The sequence below is a fragment of the Gopherus flavomarginatus genome, chromosome 2 (assembly GCF_025201925.1).
Source record: "Gopherus flavomarginatus isolate rGopFla2 chromosome 2, rGopFla2.mat.asm, whole genome shotgun sequence".
NCBI lineage: Eukaryota > Metazoa > Chordata > Testudines > Testudinidae > Gopherus > Gopherus flavomarginatus.
This window is the reverse complement of record NC_066618.1, coordinates 277,428,958-277,449,213: the sequence shown is the minus strand read 5'-3', so window position 1 is coordinate 277,449,213 and position 20,256 is coordinate 277,428,958. Positions and strand designations below refer to the sequence as shown.

The 20,256-nt window shown below is 37.7% G+C and overlaps 1 protein-coding gene across 1 annotated transcript in view; it reads left to right on the top strand.

The window, feature by feature from the left end:
- MRPL13 (mitochondrial ribosomal protein L13) overlaps positions 1-20,256 on the top strand; it is a 50,529-nt gene that overhangs the window by 7,136 nt on the left and 23,137 nt on the right. The window contains exons 3-5 of the mRNA XM_050941402.1: positions 6,005-6,098; positions 7,577-7,637; positions 17,358-17,444. Coding sequence (XP_050797359.1) covers positions 6,005-6,098; positions 7,577-7,637; positions 17,358-17,444 — 242 coding nt within the window. The remainder of the gene's footprint in view (positions 1-6,004; positions 6,099-7,576; positions 7,638-17,357; positions 17,445-20,256) is intronic.

Below are 20,256 nucleotides of genomic sequence, written 5' to 3'. Positions count from 1 at the left end.
AAGTATGGCATGCAGCTCTTCGTAAAAGTGGGCAGTCTCTAGGTCAGCTCCACATCGATTTAGGCCTCTCTGAGTCCCTGGTTTGCCTGCTGCATTTTCGTGGCTTTCATGCAGCACTATTGTTGGTCCCTGTCATACCCCTTCTACTACTCTCCTGAGCAATCTGCTTATGGATGTTAATATTTCTGTGGCTGGTTCGGAGCTGTGCCTGCACATCATCCTCTTCTCCACACAGGCCCAGGAGATTCAGTATCTTCTCTCTGCTCCAGGCAGGTGTGTGTCTAGAGCATATAGCCAGCATATTCAGCTGGGCTGTTGCTCACAAGAACAAAAGCAGATAGAGTTGTGCTCACCAAGCTGGACAACCAGGAAAATGCATTTCAAAAATTTGCAGGGGGTTTAAATTCAGGTTGGGGGGCTTCTGGTATGTGTGAGTCCTAGACAGTGGAGTTAACAATTGTGACCAGAGTGGTCAGTGTCGGGCATTGGGGGACAGCTGCTTGAGGACTGTTAGGGTTACACATAGGTAACACATGCTGCACCAACCCCCATACATTGACCATGGCTCAGAGCCACTCAGGGAGCTGGTGTTATATGCCATCATAATGTGCCACTTTACATCTGTGGGATTTAAATTTAATTGTAGACTTGTGCACAATTAGGTCAACACAATGTGGCTTATGTTGACCTACCTTTGTAGTATAGACCAGGCCTTACTGTATCTATACCTCATGGGTATAATTCATAAAGTAAGAATGGCTAAGAACTTAAAAATTGGATGGTAAGAGTCAGCAAAATTTAATGATGATTCAGCCTGGTGATATTCTGAACAAAAAGAGCCCTCAACTATGCTGTAGCTGTTTCCATCGCTTTACAATGAGACTACAGACATTTTAGGCTTTAGAGTGACACACAGTGACATTCCTGGAATTTTCTTATATAGATTTTGTTTAAAATCTATTGTGATTACACCTTACGGTGCTAAAAGAGATTAGAACAACAAATATCTATTTTTTTTTCAGTTTTACTTTGTGCATTTGACAACACAATATGGCTGCTTGTGGTTTGGCGTCATTGTTTTATGTATATAACTGGGCAGTTCACATAACAGAAAGAGAAACATTTTTAAAAATGGCAAAATATTGTGAAACCAAAATAATATGAAAGTGAACACAAGGGCAAGTATAGTAACTGAAACTACTTTTTAACTTTTTTTTAAATTGACAGATTAAAATATATCAGGTTGGTGGTTCCTTTATGTAAAACACATTACAAAATTGTTCATTAAAAGGCTACTTCCTTTTAAAATAGAATTTTCAAAATATATTCTATTAATAAAATGTTTCTCATCTCTTTTTTTAAAATACATTTCAAATATCTATTTTAATTTAAACCAAAAGATTTGTCTCCCTTCCAGCCAGGCTGGCTAATCTGCAGTAAAGGTATTACTGTTTATTTCTATTACTGTAGCACTTAGGAGCCACAGTCATGGATTGAGACCCCATTGTGCCAGGTAATTGTACAAAAAGATGGCCCCTGTCCACAATGCTGAGATTGTGCCATGGAAAATCTTTCCATGGCCCTTGTGCAAATTATCACAAAGATTTAGTAAGGCTAACAGAAACACTGACACTTTCAACCCTTGTGTGCACACTAAGTTCAGAGTCTTTTTTATTAATTATGAATCTTTTGACTTGACAACCCTATGTTCCAAAACCTTATCTGTATTGCTATAGTTTGTTGATATTGTCTTTGAAATAATGAGTCTAATTGGTTTGTGCTAGGTATACATTGTTTCACAATTAATTTTCATGTGAAAATTTAGATTAGTTGTTGTTTTTCATAGCAGAAAGTATAACTTACAGTGTGATTGTAGAAGTGACCTGAATGTGACTTTTAAAACTGCAAAACAACTTTTAGCCACAAGATGTCACTTGAGACCAGACTTTCCTGAAAATTAATGTTTTTGCTCGTTCACTGCAAAAGATCATTCAACTTCACATTCATTCAATTTTTAAGTTCTGGGCAGGGAAGAAAGGTTGTTTCCAGAAGGATTTTATTTGGTTTGCTGCTTGTGATGAAACAGGTTAAAATCTTTTTAATAAGATAGCAGTATTTTTAATCTGTAAAGCACCACGTAAACAATATTGCACAAGGGATACTGTATTTAATATGTTAATTTATTATGCAAGTAGCATTTGATGTCGTGTCTTGAACACTGTTAGTTTTTTAATGTGATTATTATGTTTCTGGAGGCTACTGTGGGTGAGAGATTAGTGATATGTAAAAGAGCAATGTCTGTATGGATTTCCATTTTGCATCGTTTTTTGCTTCATGATGCTGGAAGTTCAGACTATTGTTTTTTTAAATTAACATATTCTCAGAATTTTGAGATTTCAGTATCTTAAATGGAATAAAACTGAATTTTCTGTCAAATGCTTCTGTTCAGTAAAACTATTCTATTTATTTATTGTTTTTCCAAGTATACTGAACTGAATTCAAACTCAGAAGGAGGGAAGAAATTTGATTTAATGTAAACTTATTTGCATTCAAGCTGTTAATAGTGGTATACTTTTTCTGCAAATTTCAAAACTTCAGATAAAATTATACCACAAACATTACACCTAGCATTCAAGAGCATAGGAATATTGATCATGTTCTTTATACTTTTGTTCCCATAATTTAAAATTAAACATTGATACTTAACTGTTATTAAAACTTCTTAGAAGATGAAATAAATCTGACAAAAGCAATTAAAGGAAACCGAAATGCTCTTGGTAATTTACTGTGTTGGAGCTCAGCACAACTACCTTAAGGTGGATAATTATTCCTCACCTCTTGCAAAAAAAAAAAATGTTGATCAGCCTTTAGGGTGAAAACTTCATGAATTCCTTCAGTTTGTAATGTTTAGTACTTATAATGGTTAGGAAAAAGAGTGAAGACTTGTCATCTTAAAATGAACAAGAAGTTTGGCATGTAGGTTGTTAGTTTTGTAAGCTAAGTGGCAGACTGACTTGTGATCCTAGGCAGATATCAAGCACTTTATTTAATGAAGAAAAACCAAAATTCTTGTACTCCAAAACTGATTGTTTGCCATTGGAAAGTAATTAATGAAAATTTAAGGTCTTGGTTTTTTATTTGTTTTTTTTTGTGTGAGAGAATGTTTCTTGGAAAATATTAATTAAACTTAAAATATGACAAATCAATGATATATCATGAGAACCGGCAGAAAACATTTTTCCTCCAGCGTAGGAAGGAAATTTTCATTGGGTCTACGCTGCAGGAGTTGTCAACAAATATTGAGCTTAATTGTGGATATAAGACCATTTTCCCTTTTTCTCACTGTTTGAATGAGGCCACCTCTGAAGTATTACAGGAACAGTGCATACTGTTTAAAGACAAGAAGCAAAGAATACTGTGTCCAACTGAAAGTGCAAGGGATTTCTGATATATATATATATATAGGTTTGGTCTTTCCACAGAGCTGCACTAGTTTAACTGAAGGTGTGATGTGTGAATAATGTTAATTGTATTTAAATCTTTTTATTCTGTCATGTAAACTAAACACATATAGGCCAGTTTTAAACCAGTGTAAGTGTGTTCATGCAGGATTTTTCACTGAACAAAATCAGCTTTAAACTGATTTTATGTTTGTTTTTTTTAAAGCAACTTGTTGTAAGCAAGATGTTAAACAAATTACAAATTGGGTTATGATGTCTACTCTACTAAAAAATTTCTTGGGATTTTTAATGGTCCGGACCTTTGGTTTATCTCTAATCCGAAAGTTGGCACCTCCAGTAACATACTGAAGCATTGGTTCAATATTGGCTCAAAAGGTAGACTGACAATTATTGAATCGCCTGATGACCCTGTTTAGTTTGTGAGACCAGACTTGCTCATAAGTTAACAAGGCTGCAGATTCATGAGGATTTGGATCTGTAGGAGAGTAGAAGTACAGGTGCTAACAGAGAAAACTTCAGAATTGTAGGATAAAATCTGACAGAAAAGTGTAGCTGCTGATGTCAGAGATTTTCTTCATCAGCAACTGCTAGTGCATAAACTTTCAATTTTGAAGAATAATTGCTAAAAATGATCTTAAATCCATTTTTCCTCCTAGAAACCTACAAATTATACCAGTTTTCCTCCGAATTCACCTGCCTTCCATATTTTGTGTAGATAGACAATACTTTGTAAAAGTGATCAGTCAGCAGTGACAGGTCACATTGCCAAGGACAAATTTCAGCCAGAACTCAAAAAGAGAAAAGTAGCTGTAAAGAGAAAATGGGGGAAAATACACAGAAAATTCAAGAGGCATAAAAACTGAAATTTCACTCCAAATGACTATCTACTTCTAGAGAAAAACAGAGATTTTATATTTTAAGTCCATTTAACAGTGCAACCCTAGCTATGGTAGGTCTACCAGCTAGTTACACAGCTACTCAAAGTACTTTTTAAAGAAAAGTATAACATGGAGTTTTAGCATGTTAGCTACGTATTTAAATACCTAGGTAGTGTGTCAAATTTAAAATATCTTCCTGCCAAAATGAACAAGTAGAAATTAAAAGAAAAAAATAAAATTGTAGTTGAAAAATTAAAGTTTAGATTTGTATGACATACTGCAGCAGATATCTACAGTAGGCTGAACATTAAGGATTTTTTTTAAACAGTAACATTTGTGTCTTTTAATCCTTTTCATGTAAGTTTTAAATATAAATTTACTTGTGCAGGCTCTGTAAATGCAACTAAGACTTTCATGGAGGGGGATATTTTACTCAAGAAATCAGGTTCTGAGCTAAACTGCTGAGAATAAGCATGGAAAATAAAATGACACAGACCGCTTAGCAAACTCCTGTAGATTTTCTGGATGTATGTAGTAAGGAAAATACTTTTGGGAGATCTTTCTTCACAACAATGTTTGTTTTGCATTGCCAGTTTCTTCAAATATTAATTACATTTTTATTGTACTTTAATATGGCACTTTTTAGACTAACTGGTTAAATCTCAATATGGAAATGAACTCCAGGTGAATCATATTCCAGAGATCTGAAGTAATGAGATAGTAATGACTCATCAAAAATATATATTTATTTTAGAAAACTTGCACGTTTCACAGTTATTTTATACGTGTCAGAATTTAGTAAAAAGAATTTGTCAATTTTATTTAATATGGAAGATCTGTCAAAATTTCTAATGCTTGAGAAGTATTGTTAGTAATAGAATACAGGGTTTTTTTTTCATTTTGGTACCTATAGATGGGATGGATGCGCTCTATATAGCAGGCAAATTTTCATATTGCACCCATTTGTGTATTTTGTAATACTTATTCCTGCCACGAGTGCAGGGGACTGGACTAGATGACCTCTCGAGGTCCCTTCCAATTCTATGGTTCTATATTGTGGCACTCAACTCTACTTGATTTTTAGTACAAATGCTTCAGTCTAGCACAAAGCTAATGACTTTAAATCTTTCTTTTAGGTTCTAATATATATTTTAGCTATAGGTCCTAAGATCGTTTCATACTAATATATTTCTAGTCCAAAATTCAGTATTATGAAAAATTGTTCAGTATGAAACTGTTCATTATGAAAAATTGTTTTATAAATCTGAAATTAATTTAAATTCTGCTTTAAAGATTGATCTTTAGTTTATGTTTATTTGTTCACATTGACTTTTCATAGTGTAGAGCAAACATATAGTATATGGAATAAAATGAAATGTTACGCTGTGAGTTAAAACATGCAAATCTTACTCATGCAAATTGCATTGACTTAAATTACCCACGCATTCACCCACCATTTAACATGGTGATGATGATGATGAAAAAAGTGAATGAATTCTCTGTTTATAGCTAGATGTTTATTTTAAAGGTGATTTTTTTTTAGTGATTGTTTCATTTGAGACATTATAATTTGATATTTGCTCTGTTTCTGTGAGTAATTTTGTGAGGATGTTTTTATTGCCTTTGTGATATCTCCTATTGAAATGTCTATCATTTACAATCTAGGTGACTGTGGAGACCATGTTGTCATAATAAACACGAGACACATTGCATTTTCTGGGAACAAGTGGGAACAGAAAGTGTATTCTTCTCACACAGGGTAAGTGTTCCATGATTTGAGAGTAAATGCTCAAAAACAGTAGTAGTAGAGATTGATGCTGAAGTCCGTTTTGCTTTTAAGTAAATTCATTAACTCTAAAATGTGAATTCAAAGGAAATTCCTCTTGTGTGTTATAAATCTTGTGTTCCGTTAAATGTCTCTGTCTTCTCTGGTACAATATGTATTGCTAGGGAAATAATCTGAGATACAAAATGTCAGAAGAAGGCATAAGTTAAATTTGCCTAGCAAAACAATCTTACTGGATGGAGGTGAAGCCAAAGAACGGGAATATCATTTTAGTTAAATAGCAAAAAGGGGTTTTTTTTGGTCTAAAACACTAAAAAAGCCAGCTAAACAAAAACCAACAATTTAAGAGGAGTGCAGAAGTCATCTTGAGTTATATCAGTAGACTAAAGGGCAAATAACAAGATCAAGATCATTTTCCAATGCAAACGGTTTAACTGAAAAGAGATAAAGAAGGCATTTTGATGTTAAGATTACATCTGAGTGATTTAAACCTCTCTAAAAACATTGAGAAAACATTTAAGACATGAGATATTATGGAGACAAAATTGATGTATATGCTTCAATAATGGTTATTTCCCAAGCTTCTGTATTTAGCACTGGCAGGAATAATTTGTTTCTGGGTGGAATCTAATCAGTCAGTCAAAGCAAATAAAAACAGTTGCTCCCATGTTTCTAACATGACCACAGTAGTTGTTTTATCTCTAATTATTAAAATCTATTCTGAAAATGAATAAATTGTGTGGAAAACATAAAAGTGGAGTTGAGGGTGTTAGTAGCGGGAGGGAATTGTAGTAATATTGAAATAACTGCAGTTTCAATAATATTGAATATTCTAAATGTATACATGTACTGACTATTGATATTTTCAGTTCTTAAGATTTTATGATGTTGTAGCTGATCCATTGAAGTAATGGAAAATCCCCCATTGACTTCAATAGGCTTTGGACCAGGTCCATAGTTCAGATCAGTAGTTGGAAAAAATACCAAATTTGTAGGACCTGATAAGATTTATAACAGCACTGAACCCAACATCTTCCCCCATAAAGCTTAACAATCTAGGTAAATGATAACTTGTAACCAATGGACAAGACAAAATTAAGGGGATTGGGGAACAGAGGGCAAGGTAATGAAAATAATAAACTATTTGTTGGGATAATAGCTTGCACATGATGTAATTTGCAATCTGCCTAGCTGTGATCAGCTGGCAATTTTTTTTTTTTTTAGTTCAAACCTTTCAGCCTTGTGTACTGATCTGCTTGGATCCATGAAAGCCATTTATGTAAAATTTATAATACTCAGGTAACATGTTACAAATATAATTCAACAACTAGTAATAGTGAAAAAGTGTTTACAGAATCAAACACTGTATTAGAAAGAAATCTTTGTCTTTTTCACTGTTTTATTTTGTTTCACTGTCTTAATATTAAATATGTTCTCTGGATGTTTTTTAGTTATCCAGGTGGCTTAAAACAAGTGACAGCAACGCAACTTCACCTAAAAGATCCAACAGCAGTAAGTAACCTCTTTTTCATTTTAACTTTTGCTTTCCTTGGTTAGTTTAGGGGAACTATTTCATCATAAGACTTGCTATTCTTCTGATGGACAAAAAATTAAATCAAGCTCTTCCATTTGCCCTTTCACCAAACCTTACTTAAAAAAAAAGAAAGAAAGAAAGGAAAAAGAAAAGTTAGTTACTGCAAAGGTGGAAAATAGAAATTTTGGTGTTTAGCTTGTAGTTGAGATCTCCTGACTGACCAGCTACTCTCTTCTCCATTGTATCACTCCTTTATTCTGAGTTCTGTCTTCCCCTTCCCACCTTTTTCTTCATGTATTCACTCTTTCACCTTCTGCTCTGTGCTCTCTCTCCTCTTTGGTCTGGGTTCAGTTCAGCTCATGCTTAAATGCTCTCCTAAATAGGGATACTTTACTGAATTGGTGGCCTAAATCTGTGTCACTGTGTCTGTTTCTTCTCATGACTTATCTTTCCATGTTCCTTCTTTCCTCTTTGATTTGTCCTTTTCTCTGATTTGTCTCTCCCCTACTCCTCCTGTAGTGGCCTCACCAGCCATATGGTATAGGACACTGGTGGGCAACTGCAGGCCACATGCAGCCCATCAGGGTAATCTGATTGCGGGCCACAAGACATTTTGCTGACGTTGACCCTCCGCAGGCACGGCCCCCTGCAGCCCCCAGTGGTTGTGTTTCTCTGTTCCCAGCCAATGGAAACTGTGGGAAACGGCGGCCAACACATCCCTGTAGCCTGCCGCTTCCTGCAGTTCCCATTGTCCGGGAACGGCGAACCAGAGCCACTGGGAGCTGTGGGGGGCCATGCTTGCGGACAGTCAACATCAGCAAAACGTCTCGCAATCCACAATCAGATTACTCTGATGGGCCACAGGTTGCACATCACTGGTATAGGAACATTGTTTATTCTTTTCAAATATAGCCAGATTTACTGGTTAAAGTGAATTAGAATTCTGCTCTTCTTGAGGTGGGTGTATCAGACCGAGTGGGGAGTACTCTACTTCTTGCTCTGAAATGCACTTTAGACAGCATGAGAAATGGAGTGCAGACCAGAGATTCTTCACCAGAACTCCCTGCTGTGGGAGTAATGCCTCTACACTCTGGATTACCATTTCCAGCCTACTACACAAAACTAGAATAACATATGGGGAACTAGTCAAGAGGGTAAAACAGGTTAATCTAATAAAAAATCAGTGAGATGGCAACTACTGTGAAACTAATGTGTTTTGTATTAACCTTTAAAAAGTATGGAGCTAAAGTGTGACAATTTTAAGGATAATTATTTCAACAAAATATTTATAATGCTGTGCTTTGTAGCTAAAACTCTGGTTCACATTATGCTATTCAAATGGGCAAATCAAGGTTTTTAACCTGGTTCATTTTTGCTGACTGCCTTCAGTTTTAAAGATTTGACCTATTTCATAAATCACCCACCCCAAGCCAGTTTTAGAAAAATTGTACATCACTTAATAATCCTAGTAATTTCTTAGCAGCCAGAAGGAATAGTGCTGATTTTAAAAAAGAATGCAAGACAGTACACCTTCATCTCTCTCTTGCAGTGAAATTCAACAGTGGATTCTACTGATTGATTTTTAGCAGTTTTCCAGTGGTATATCCTGAACATGTGATGTATCCAGGAACTGAAAAATGTTGATCATGTTGAACTTGGGCCCCTGAGTAAAATCTGGGTTCAGTGTGTAATGCATAAACAGGATACTACTACTTCTGCTAAGGGAGAAGATTAATAGGATTAATTGATAGCTTAATATTATTGATTGCCAAGATTTTCAAAAACTGGAACCCTAACTGTGGATTTAGGCATTTAACGTCTGGTTCCTATTTTTGAAAATCTTGCCTGCTCTGGATATATAGATATGAGCTTTCTAACACTAACTTGGGAAAAACATGTTGGAATCTATTCCCTTGCTTTTGCTGAGAGTTGCAGACATGCAGCGCCTCTGAGGATTAAACCCTTGGGGTATGTCTACACTGCAATTAAAAACCCACGGCTGGCTCATGCTAGCTGATTCGCGCTCATGGGGCCCTGTTTAATTGCGGTGTAGATGTTTGGGCTCAGAGTAGAGCATAGGCTCTGGGACCCTGTGAGGTGGGAGAGCCCAAGCCTGGATGTCTGCACTGCAATTGAACAGCCCCTTAGCCCGAGGCTTGTGAGCCAAAGTCAGCTGGCATGGGCCAGCCACAGGTATGTAACTTCTATATAGACATACACCAAGATGTAAATCCATTAGGGCCTGATTAAAAGCCCAGTGAAGCCAATATAAAATGCCCATTAACTTCAAAAGGATTTGGCTCCAGGACATTTATATAACTAATTTAAAAACACTTGATCTAATCACACCATATTATGCATCTGTTGAAATATTATTGTTTGTATTGCAGTACCATCTAGGAGATACAGTTATGGATTAGGATCTTGTTATGTTTGGCACTGTACATATACAGACCAAAAACACAGTCACTGCCCCCAAAGAGCTTTGCTGCTTGTAGTCAGTTGTCTAATTGTATTCAATTAAAGCAAAACTAAAAAGTACTTAAAGGGAAGGTTCTAATATATCTGTACTGACTTCCTAAACTATTATTAGTTCCATGTCTAAAATCAGTTCTTAACTTTACCATTTTTGTTTGAACTTCAGATATTAATAGCTGTACACTGGGAGGCACTATAGCCTAATTTATTTGCAAGGGCCTGAGAACTGAATCCCTTCTGGCATTCACTCCGAGTTTTGTTTTTCTTGCCAAACTCCCATTGTTCCCAGAGAAATTCATCTAAGACAAATTCAAAGCATTACCAATAGTTAAAACATGTTTGACAAAGACTCAGCAAATGGTGATCAAATTCAGAACTTCATCTTATTTAGCAAGAAAGGTGTTCTTGTGTAACAACCCTCTCAGGAACTCCAGGGAATTAACTCACTCTGTGTTCAAAGCAAAAAATCTGATTAGATGGTTAGAGAGATCAGGAAAAGATCTGATTTCTGTTTTTGTCACGTTAATAATTTAAAATAGTAGATGGTAGTGTAGAATGCCAAATATTCTGTCTGTGTAGCGATTCTTATAGATGGTTCTGATCTTGGTAAGTTTAGTGTACCATGATGGCATAACAAGCAGTTTATCTGCAACTTGTGCAAACAGTGACATGACAAAAAATAATACAGTTAGCTGAATGTGCGTGAAACTGTTTCTGTGAACAACTTGGAGGTGTATTCTAATTTTTTTACCTGCATTTCACAGACAACAATATTTTGTAACTTAATGAAATGGCAGGGATGAAAGGCAGAGTGGTCTAGTGGCCCAAGGACAGGACCTGAATTATAGGAAAAATCTACAAATACTACCAGATTATACTCCATACTGAGTTGGTTCTGTGATATTCATTTATAGTTAAGAATCTGTCAAGGTTAGCTTCTGGTAAATTTAACTTGAATGGTTAAATTTTGGAAGTGGAAAACTATGCTAATTCACCATTTATTTTGCTATAGACTCTAGATATTTAAGAGGACATTTCATACTGTAGATGTAATAAAGGCAGCCAAGAAAGATTTTTTTTGTCTCAAGGGAGAGTAGAAACTCTTTACCCTCCACATTCCATTAGCCCTCTTTTCTCCTAAAACTGTGTCCCTGTTACCCGCTCACTTCTCTGCCTGCTTCTGCCTGTACTTCTCAGTTCCTCTCCCTCCTCTTTTCCTAGCTTTGATCCATTATTTCTTTCATTCTCTGCCCTTATATTTTTTGTCTTTCTGCTCTTCCCATTGTCTCTTTACTTAACCATACTTTTTTTATTATTATTATTTGGATGGTCTCTCCCCCGCCCAAACATTGACATTCTCCATGCTGCTTCAATACAAGGTCTTGTTTAAACAACATATTCTAATCAGTGCTTCACTTTGTATTCCTTGGTGAAGGTACAGAATTCCTCCGGCCCTGGAATCACAGAACATGCCCCTCCAAAAGCAGTCAAATTTAAATGCCCGTGCATGCCTATGTGTTCTGGTTTTGGTAGGAGCCACAGAGAAATGGCAAGTTAAAGCAGCAAGTGATCAGCCTGCCTTCATTTTACACCATTCTGATGCTTGGCAGATCTAATTGGCTCTAGAGGAATTGCAGTAGATGGTCAGAGTAACAAATAAATTGTTCTCTTAATTCTCTGGATAAGAAGTTTTAATGACTCTTAAATTGGCCTGTCAAGCTTAAGAGAAACAGTGATGAGGTTGCCTTGAGGCAGATCAAGTCTTTCACATTTCAGAGGAATTCTACTGGGGAAAGCCAAATGAAGCAAGCAAGTTTCTACTCTATGTTCTGAAACAGCCTAAGTGGATCTCAGACATCTTAATCTGTGTAACCCTTTTACCGTCAATCTTAAGAAAGAAGGGATAGCTCCGTGGTTTGAGCATTGGCCTGCTAAACCCAGGGTTGTGAGTTCAGTCCTTGAGGGGGACATTTAAGGGTTGGGGGAAACTGTCAGGGACAGTACTTGGTTCTGCTAGTGAAGGCAGAGGACTGGACTCAATGACCTTTCAAGGTCCCTTCCAGTTCTATATTTTTTTTTAAATATTTTTATAACCTATTTCCAACACTTCAGATCTGTAATCTTCTTGAATTTTTAGCTGCCAAGCATTTTGTCCCAGTAGATGAGCATCCACCCTCCTTAGCACAGAGGGTTTGCTATGCAGACAGTCAGGCTGAACACCAAAGAAGAAAGATCCTAGGTCTCTCCAGCCACAGAGAGACTTAGGGCTTGTCTTCACTACCATAAATCAGTGGACGAGTACTCTCCCATTGCTTCAATACTCCATCTCCCAGAGAGGCAGAAGCTATGTCAGCAGGAGAGCACCTCCCACCAACACAGCATGGTGTAGACACCACTGTAAGTCTATCTAAAGCTGTGTCGACTTAAATTACATAATTTATGTAACTTAACTAGCATAACTTAGATCAACTTACCTCCCTAGTGTAGACCAGGCCTTAGGCCATGTCTACTATCCTAGGGAGCTTACAGTAGCACAGCTATACCCATGAAGCTGCGCTGCTATAAGATCACTCATGTAGTCGCTCTGTGCTGACGGGAGAGAGCTCTCCCATCAACATAATAATACCACTTCAACGAGCAGCGATAGCTATGTAGGCAGGAGTAGCTCTCCTGCCGACATAGCGCTACGCACAATAGCACTTCTGCCGGCGAAATGTATAGTGCGCGGGTGTGTTTTTTCACATCCCTGAATGACATACGTTTTGCCGGCATAAATGGTAATGTAGACATGGCCTCGATCACACCATCCCCAATGTGGTAAGTTGAGAGTTATCTTTGGAGCACAGGAAGGGAACTCCTCTGTATTTTCCATCCTTATCTGGAAATGAACTTTATATGCTTCCGGGTCCCAGTTAGATTCCGGACAGTTAATTCTCAACAAAGTAGATAGAAACCAAGAATCTCTTCAGTTCCCAAGAAATCTTATTCAACCTGTAACCTGAGTTACTCGGCAGAAGTCTTCATGTCAAGTCAAAAAAGAGAGTCTTTGGAGGACTTCTAAACCCTTACAAGCATGTTCCTTGACTTGAATGTTCTGGCTGTCTTTAGGAGTATCTTTCAGGCAAGTGACCGTCTAGGAACTCCTTCCTTTAATTGGAAGCAAGCTTTCAAAAAATGAAAGATGGCAACGAGCCATTTTGATTAACAAGTAAATATCTGGATAGTCATACCCCTTCATCACAGTCTTCTTCAGATCTTCGGATGGATGACATATTATTCAACAGAATAGTTTTGATCACAGCATCTTTGCCATACAACTTCTTTCCTGAACTTTCCACTTGCTGGAGCTATGAAGTACCATCATTATAGGGTGAAATTTAAGTATTGCTAATATTTCTGTCTAACAAGTAGAGGAGAGTGGCTATTAACTTGTGAACCTTTGATTTTGACCTTTTTTCCTCAGAGACTTATCTCTAGGAGTTATCAGAGTCTTCAAGCCTGTCTTGGCAAATTTTTGCCTCCAAAACCAGGTGATCAGATCTGTGTTTTAAAGTAACTATTTCTAATTCTAATGTTCTTGGTTGTGTCTGCTACACTGGCGATTTTAGTGGTTCCTTCATATTGGGCTTATTCATATTATTCAGGAAGTGTTTAATGAAGAAGAAATTACTCTTTCATTTTTAACCTTTCACTTGACTTCCTTAGATTAAGTGCAGATTGTTGGACAATCCATGGTTTTTGTTAATAAAACATTTCTTCTCTAGTTTCAGTGTGATAACCTCCTGTTGCCATAGTTTTAAAATGATTTCCCTCTTCTTCAGTTTTGTGCTGGTGAATCAGGTCATGTGTAGTACCGCCTCTGATTTCCTTTGGGACATATGTTGGAGACAGCTTTAATTTATGCCAAGGGAATGCATTGACTTGCACATCACTGGACCTCCCAAACTATGTCCCTATTTTGCCAATGTTGCCCACTAATTATGCTGACTACCTGGCTGCACGCTCCCAACCTTTCCAATGGTGGAGTCTCTGCCTGCATGGGGTCCTGTGTCAGGAGTAACACAGCTTCTGCTGATTTAACCCTGAGCTGCATCTAGTGCTTCATCTTTTATAAATGAATGAAAACTGAGTTAGAGCAGAATCTTTCTTAGCTGAGCAGTTTAAACTGTTCCTTTATTAATTTGCCAATCTTCTGGGCAATTTGAGCAAAGAAAATTGCTTTAGGATTGTTGATTTTTTAAAAACATTTTTAAAAGCAAAAAGCAGAGAGATTACAATAACTCTTCACTTAAAGTCATCCTAGTTAACGTTGTCTTGCTGTTACATTGCTGATCAACTAGAGAACATGCTCGTTTAAAGTTGTGCAATGCTCCCTTATAATGTTGTTTGGCAGCCTCCCACTTTGTCCACTGCTTGCAGGAAGAGCAGCCCATTGCAGCTAGTTAGTGGGGGCTTGGAACCAGGATGGACTGGCAGCCTCCCTATCAGCTCCACGCTCCCCTGCATTCCCTGTGCAGTAGCCATCCAGCAAGCTATCAGTTGCCCACAGTTCAGCTGTCCCTCCCTCCACTGCCATGTGCTGCTCCTGCCCTCTGCCTAGGAGCTGCTCCCGGGAGCCTCCTGCTTGCTGTGAAGTGGGGGTGAGGAGAGGGGGCTAATGTAAGGGTGTCCCCATTCCCCCTGCTCCTGCCCCCCCCACTTACCCCATCCATAGAGCAGGGGGGTGACACAACAGGGCTCTGCTGTCTCAACTCGCTGACCTACTTAAAAAGGCAATGTACTTAGAGTGGTGTCACCGTACTTACAGGAGCAATGCATCTCTCTCTCACACAGGGTGTGTGTCTGTGTCTGCCATGCTGTCTCCTCTCCCTCCATTCTCACTGCTTGTAGTGTGAGGCTATATTAACAACAACATGTTAACCCTTGGGGGCTCAGCCGAGTGCTAGTTCATCATTTAGCAGTAAGGCATTCCCTAGGAAATAGCCCACCCTCTGACTTCATCACTTCAACCCAGCTTCACAATCATCATTGCTGTGTGCCAGTATTAAATCGTTTGTTTAATCCCTATACTCTGTGTGTGTGTGTCTTTGTATATTTATTTATTATATATATCTATCGTTTTTTGTCTGGTGAAAAAATTTTCCCTGGGACCTAACCTAACTATTTACATTAATTCTTATGGGGAAATTGGATTCGCTGAACATCATTTACCTTAAAGTCGCATTTTTCAGGAACATAACTACAGTGTTAAGTAAGGAATTACTATATGTCCTTTCCATTAGTTTATTTGCAAGACACAGATGTTTGGAACTCAAAGGCAGTTTTTATAAAAATAAAACATATAGACATTTTAGTTCACTTGCATGATTATTGTAAAGTTTGAGACCAGAATTGTGAAAGTTTCATGCCTAAAGTTTGCCCCATCCATCTTTTGAGGTGCCTGAAAATGGAAGTGGCTAGACTTGAAAGCAACTGAGTGCCTGCAACTCTCATTGACTTCAGTGCAATTTATGGATGCTTTGCACTTTTGCAAATGAAGCTACTTTTGGATAGGTGCCTAAATATGGATTTAGGAGCCTAATTCAGCCACTTTCGTTTGAAAGTTTTGGCCTGAAATTAATATTCACTTAAAAATTTCACTATATTTTCTAATTGAAAATATAAGCAAAATTTAATTGACACTGTTTATTTAATTATTTCAAAAACTTCACATGAAAATTAGTGAGTATAAAACAAGTCTAAAGAAGTGGGAAGTACTGTATGTGAGTTGGCCACAGTTTTTAGAGGCTGTGTTGCCGCTGGCAAAGAATTAGTGGTTGACAATTACTCAGAGCACACTTCACCTACTAAGAATAATTATAAAACAGGACAAGATTTAACACTGGCAATATGCTGTGAGGAAGCCTGCAGTGGAGTCATTACCCCAATCTATGCAGCTGCAGGCGTTAAAATAAGGGAGCTTAAAACATTCTTACCTTTTGAATGTTACTGTATTTAAAAATCACTTACATGCATAGACTTGTATCTGCATAATGATTACCTTTTGGAAGGAAAACCTGGAACAGAAATCCTTACAGTCGGTCTTTGAAAGACTATGCAGTTTGGGTCAGGGAAGACAAGGAGTAATTTTAGGCTAGTAATACACATATCAAAAGGCTATTTGTAAAACACAGAGAGTTTTCTTTTAAAACTATGGGGAGAGGTTTTTAATAAACAGTTTTTAATAAACGAGAGCAAAACTTTGAAGCCTGGATTAGTAAAGACATAGAACTGAGTATGCTATGGATTAGGGACAATATTGGAACAGGATCAGGTATCTTAGAAATTCGAAATACTCTCAGCAAGACTTCACAGGTGGTTTGATCTCTGGTTTGGTTGTGGATGAAAACAAATTGCTTTTACTATACTTAATCTGTTCCTCATTCTGAGCCCAATCCTGCAAAGTGTGGAAGGCTCTCAATACCTTTCAGGATTGTGCTCTCTGAAGGATATCAATTTAAAGTACTTCAGCAACGCTAGAGTTTTAAATAGTTGTGCAGAGCAGTAGTGGGGAGTGAGATGGGTTGGACTGGGAGTGAAGTACAATTAATATACATAAATAAATAAAAATATTCAAATAGCAGTTAAGTGTTAACAGAAATCAAACACTCGAAACCAGAGTGATGCAGCTTCTCCTGAGTCTTGAAAAACTCCCAGTGGAACCTAAATAATTAGAAGAGAAGCATTATGACTAAGCAGGAAAGGGAAACGACGAGTTGGTATGAAGAGGATTTATGTAAATTTGATGTACATATAGCTCTATCTAATCTAGTAAAAAATCCCAGATATCCTGAAATTCTCATAGGTTCGTTACCCTTTAGCTGAATCTTTCATACCCTGCATCCTTTGTGAAGGCTAGTCCATTCAGCTAAATGTGATGTGAAGATATGCTGCTAGTGTTCTAGGATTCTTAGCTTCTTTGTCACTTCCATATACCCTCCAATTTCGGCTGCTCTTTTGACAGTTGCCAGAGCCTCTGGCCTCTTGGAATGGTCACGCTGCACCTCAAGATGGCGGTGGAGCTCTTGCCTGTGGAGGGAGGAGTTGAAGCAAAATCCAAGATCTGAAGGAATGGGCAGGGGGAAGCCTAGCCTACCTCTTTCTCAGTGTTTCTGCTCTTTTGGCATGTCTGCTTCATGCTCAGGTGTATATTTTTTTCATAATATATATGTCTCTTACAGATTGTTAAACTGGCTATTTATAGAATGCTTCCAAAGAACCTGCACAGAAGAACTATGATGCAGAGGCTGCACCTCTTTCCAGAAGATGTAAGTCAGTAGCTGTACTTGGCTATGATCTGATTTCTCATGCTTTGAGGAAGTATAGGTTTAGTTATAGAAATATCTCCCTTCATGAGAAAAAGCAGCTTGTTTCTTTTATAGCTAAAGGCAGTTTGAATATTAATGTTTTTTCTTTATAACTTTATAAAGCTCTGAAGATTGTCATGCACTGGAAGGCTTATTGTTCTGTATTTTGGTTAAAACAAAGGGCCTTTTACTGTACAAGATTATTCCTAACTGGAAATCTAGATAGAGTACAGTATCTGTAAACTTGGGTTCCATGAACTGTTTTTCAAAATTTAAGGCCTGGTCTACACTAGAAAATTAAGTCAGCTTAACTAAGTCACTCGGGGGGGAATCCACATCCCTGAGTGGCATAATTAAGTCAATCTATCCCCCCAGTGTAGACAGCGCTAGGTTGACAGAAGAATCCTTCCGTTGATCTAGCTACCAACTCTTGAGGAAGTGGATTACTTTCACCAATGGGAGAGCCCCTCTCATCACTGTCAGTAGTGTCTACATTGAAGCACTACAGTGGAGAAGCTAAGTTGTCAAGCATAAAAATGAGTCTGTGAATTCACAAGCCATCGGAAAAAGTCTCCCAAAGTTATTTCCAGAACCCCAATAAAATCTCCATAAGCTACTAGGAATCTTCTCTTTAAGGTTTTCCAAGCTTGCTTCTCAGGGAGGGACAAGACTTGCTGATTTACATCACAAAGCATAATGCATCCGTATAGATGGGAGTTTGAGCACAATTGCTCCCAAACCAGAAGGTACTCATTCACCAGACTACACCACTAATCAGTATGTATATTAACTTCAGGTTCTGGGGTGCAATCCAGACCAGTGAAGGGTTGTGCCACTGTCTGACATGTCTGAGTGCCTCAAATGCTCTGCTCTGTAGCTCTCATGGCTAGATGCTTCCAGCCAGTGTACAAGCATGCCCTGAGTGTCTTTCTGTTAAGCAGCCCTGCTTTAGCACTCTGATTCCAGCAGCCTATTTGCAACATCACCGCCACACTTTGGTCTCCCCCAACTTTGGTTACACCTGGCAAGATGATCCCAACACCCTGCAGTCCTGAATTTTCCCAAAACTGTGTGCTCTGCAATGTTCATCCCTCTCTTCGACTGTTCAGAGAGAAAGTCAAGTTCATTTATTCCTTTAAAGAGACAGTACTCAGCAGCTTGCCACATTAACTGGCATTAACCTTCACTTCAAATCAAACACAACACTAGGATCGTTTAGATTAAAAGAAAAGCAAGTAAAATAAAAGGAGATGGGATTTTAAGTGGGTCATGTATAAAGAACAGAGTTAGGAATGGTTACAAGCAACTAAAAATGCTTTCTAGAGGCTAAGTCTTAACAAAGCAAACCACAACCTTTGTTCAAGGTAGTTTCCTTACCTATCTGTGAAATGGCTGACCAGCCCGTCAGGGTCTCCCATAGAATGCAAAGTGCTTGGTTCCTTTGTTGTCTAAGTGAAAGATGAAATGGGTGAAGAACCCAGAACTTTTTATAGTCCAGTGAATCTTGGAAATGGATTCTTTTGAAGGTTATCCCCAAAAGTAAAGTGCATTCAAACTGGGGAGAAGATGACATGGAATCTGGTCTTGAAGGAAGTTCCATGCTAGTTTCTTCCTGCTCTGGTGTTTGCTAAAATGCATATTGATCTGTTTACTCAAATCTCCTCCCCTTGCTATGATGCTGAGTGATTGTCTCCTCCCCTGATTGGTTTGATGGTCCTGTTTGATCTTTTATGTAAATTGGATTTCCATTGTCTTTTAATGTACATTGGAAATACCTTCCAGGTGGCACAACAACATTCCTTTATCTAGGGTGTGGGTAATTTTAGCCCTGCCTGGCATATACACTTTGATAACATACTTTTCATTATGTATGTAATTTGAACTTGCCCTCCATACATACACCACACAATAATGCCAATGATCAGTATGTTGTTAGCTTTCTATTGATATCTTACACGACACCTACTAGATACAGGTAATAACATTAGTGAGTTGACATACATTCCACTGGTCCGGCCTACTGAAATTCGCTACCAAATGCCAATGAGCATCTTGCAGATGCTGTTAGGGTCACAATTTAAAATGTTGTTCCTGTACTAAGGGTAATCGTAATAGTGTACATTGTGCTTGGGAGGCAATGCACAGCAGCCTTACATTGGAATTTTATAAAAATGACATTCTAACAAATGAAGCGTGTATACTCAGAGAATATGAGAGCAGTGATCAGGAAAAAATGCATATGTTTATTCTGTACACCATCTTTTCCTTTCTCTGTCTTAAATGAAGTAGAGATACATGTTAGTGAAAGAGCTGGAATATTACTTTCCATATGAGGTATTTTAAGTCAAGCAGTGACCCATAAATATATTGTGAACATGCCAGCTGTGGTTTCTGGGGAAAACACAGAGCCTGATTTATATTTTCATTTTTGTCAAGGTTATAACCCAGTAGCGTATATAGATCTTTCTAGCAACAATATGTGAAGCGTGTGCCTGTGCTTTATTGAATAAATGCCAACACCTAGATCTTTAGTGCTTAGCGTATGCACTATTGTCTTGGGGTACAATCCATAGAAAGCATAGCAGTAAAAAGAGATTTTTTTTTAATTAGCATTCTGTGTAGCAAAAGTGTGGAAAAGTAAACTTGACTGTGAGCTGGATTAAGAAGATCAAAATCATATTATGTACATACCTTTAGTGTCTGGTAACATCTACCCTCCTCCCCCATTAAACAGTTACACAGATTATTGAGACCAGTAAAAGTATTTAATCTC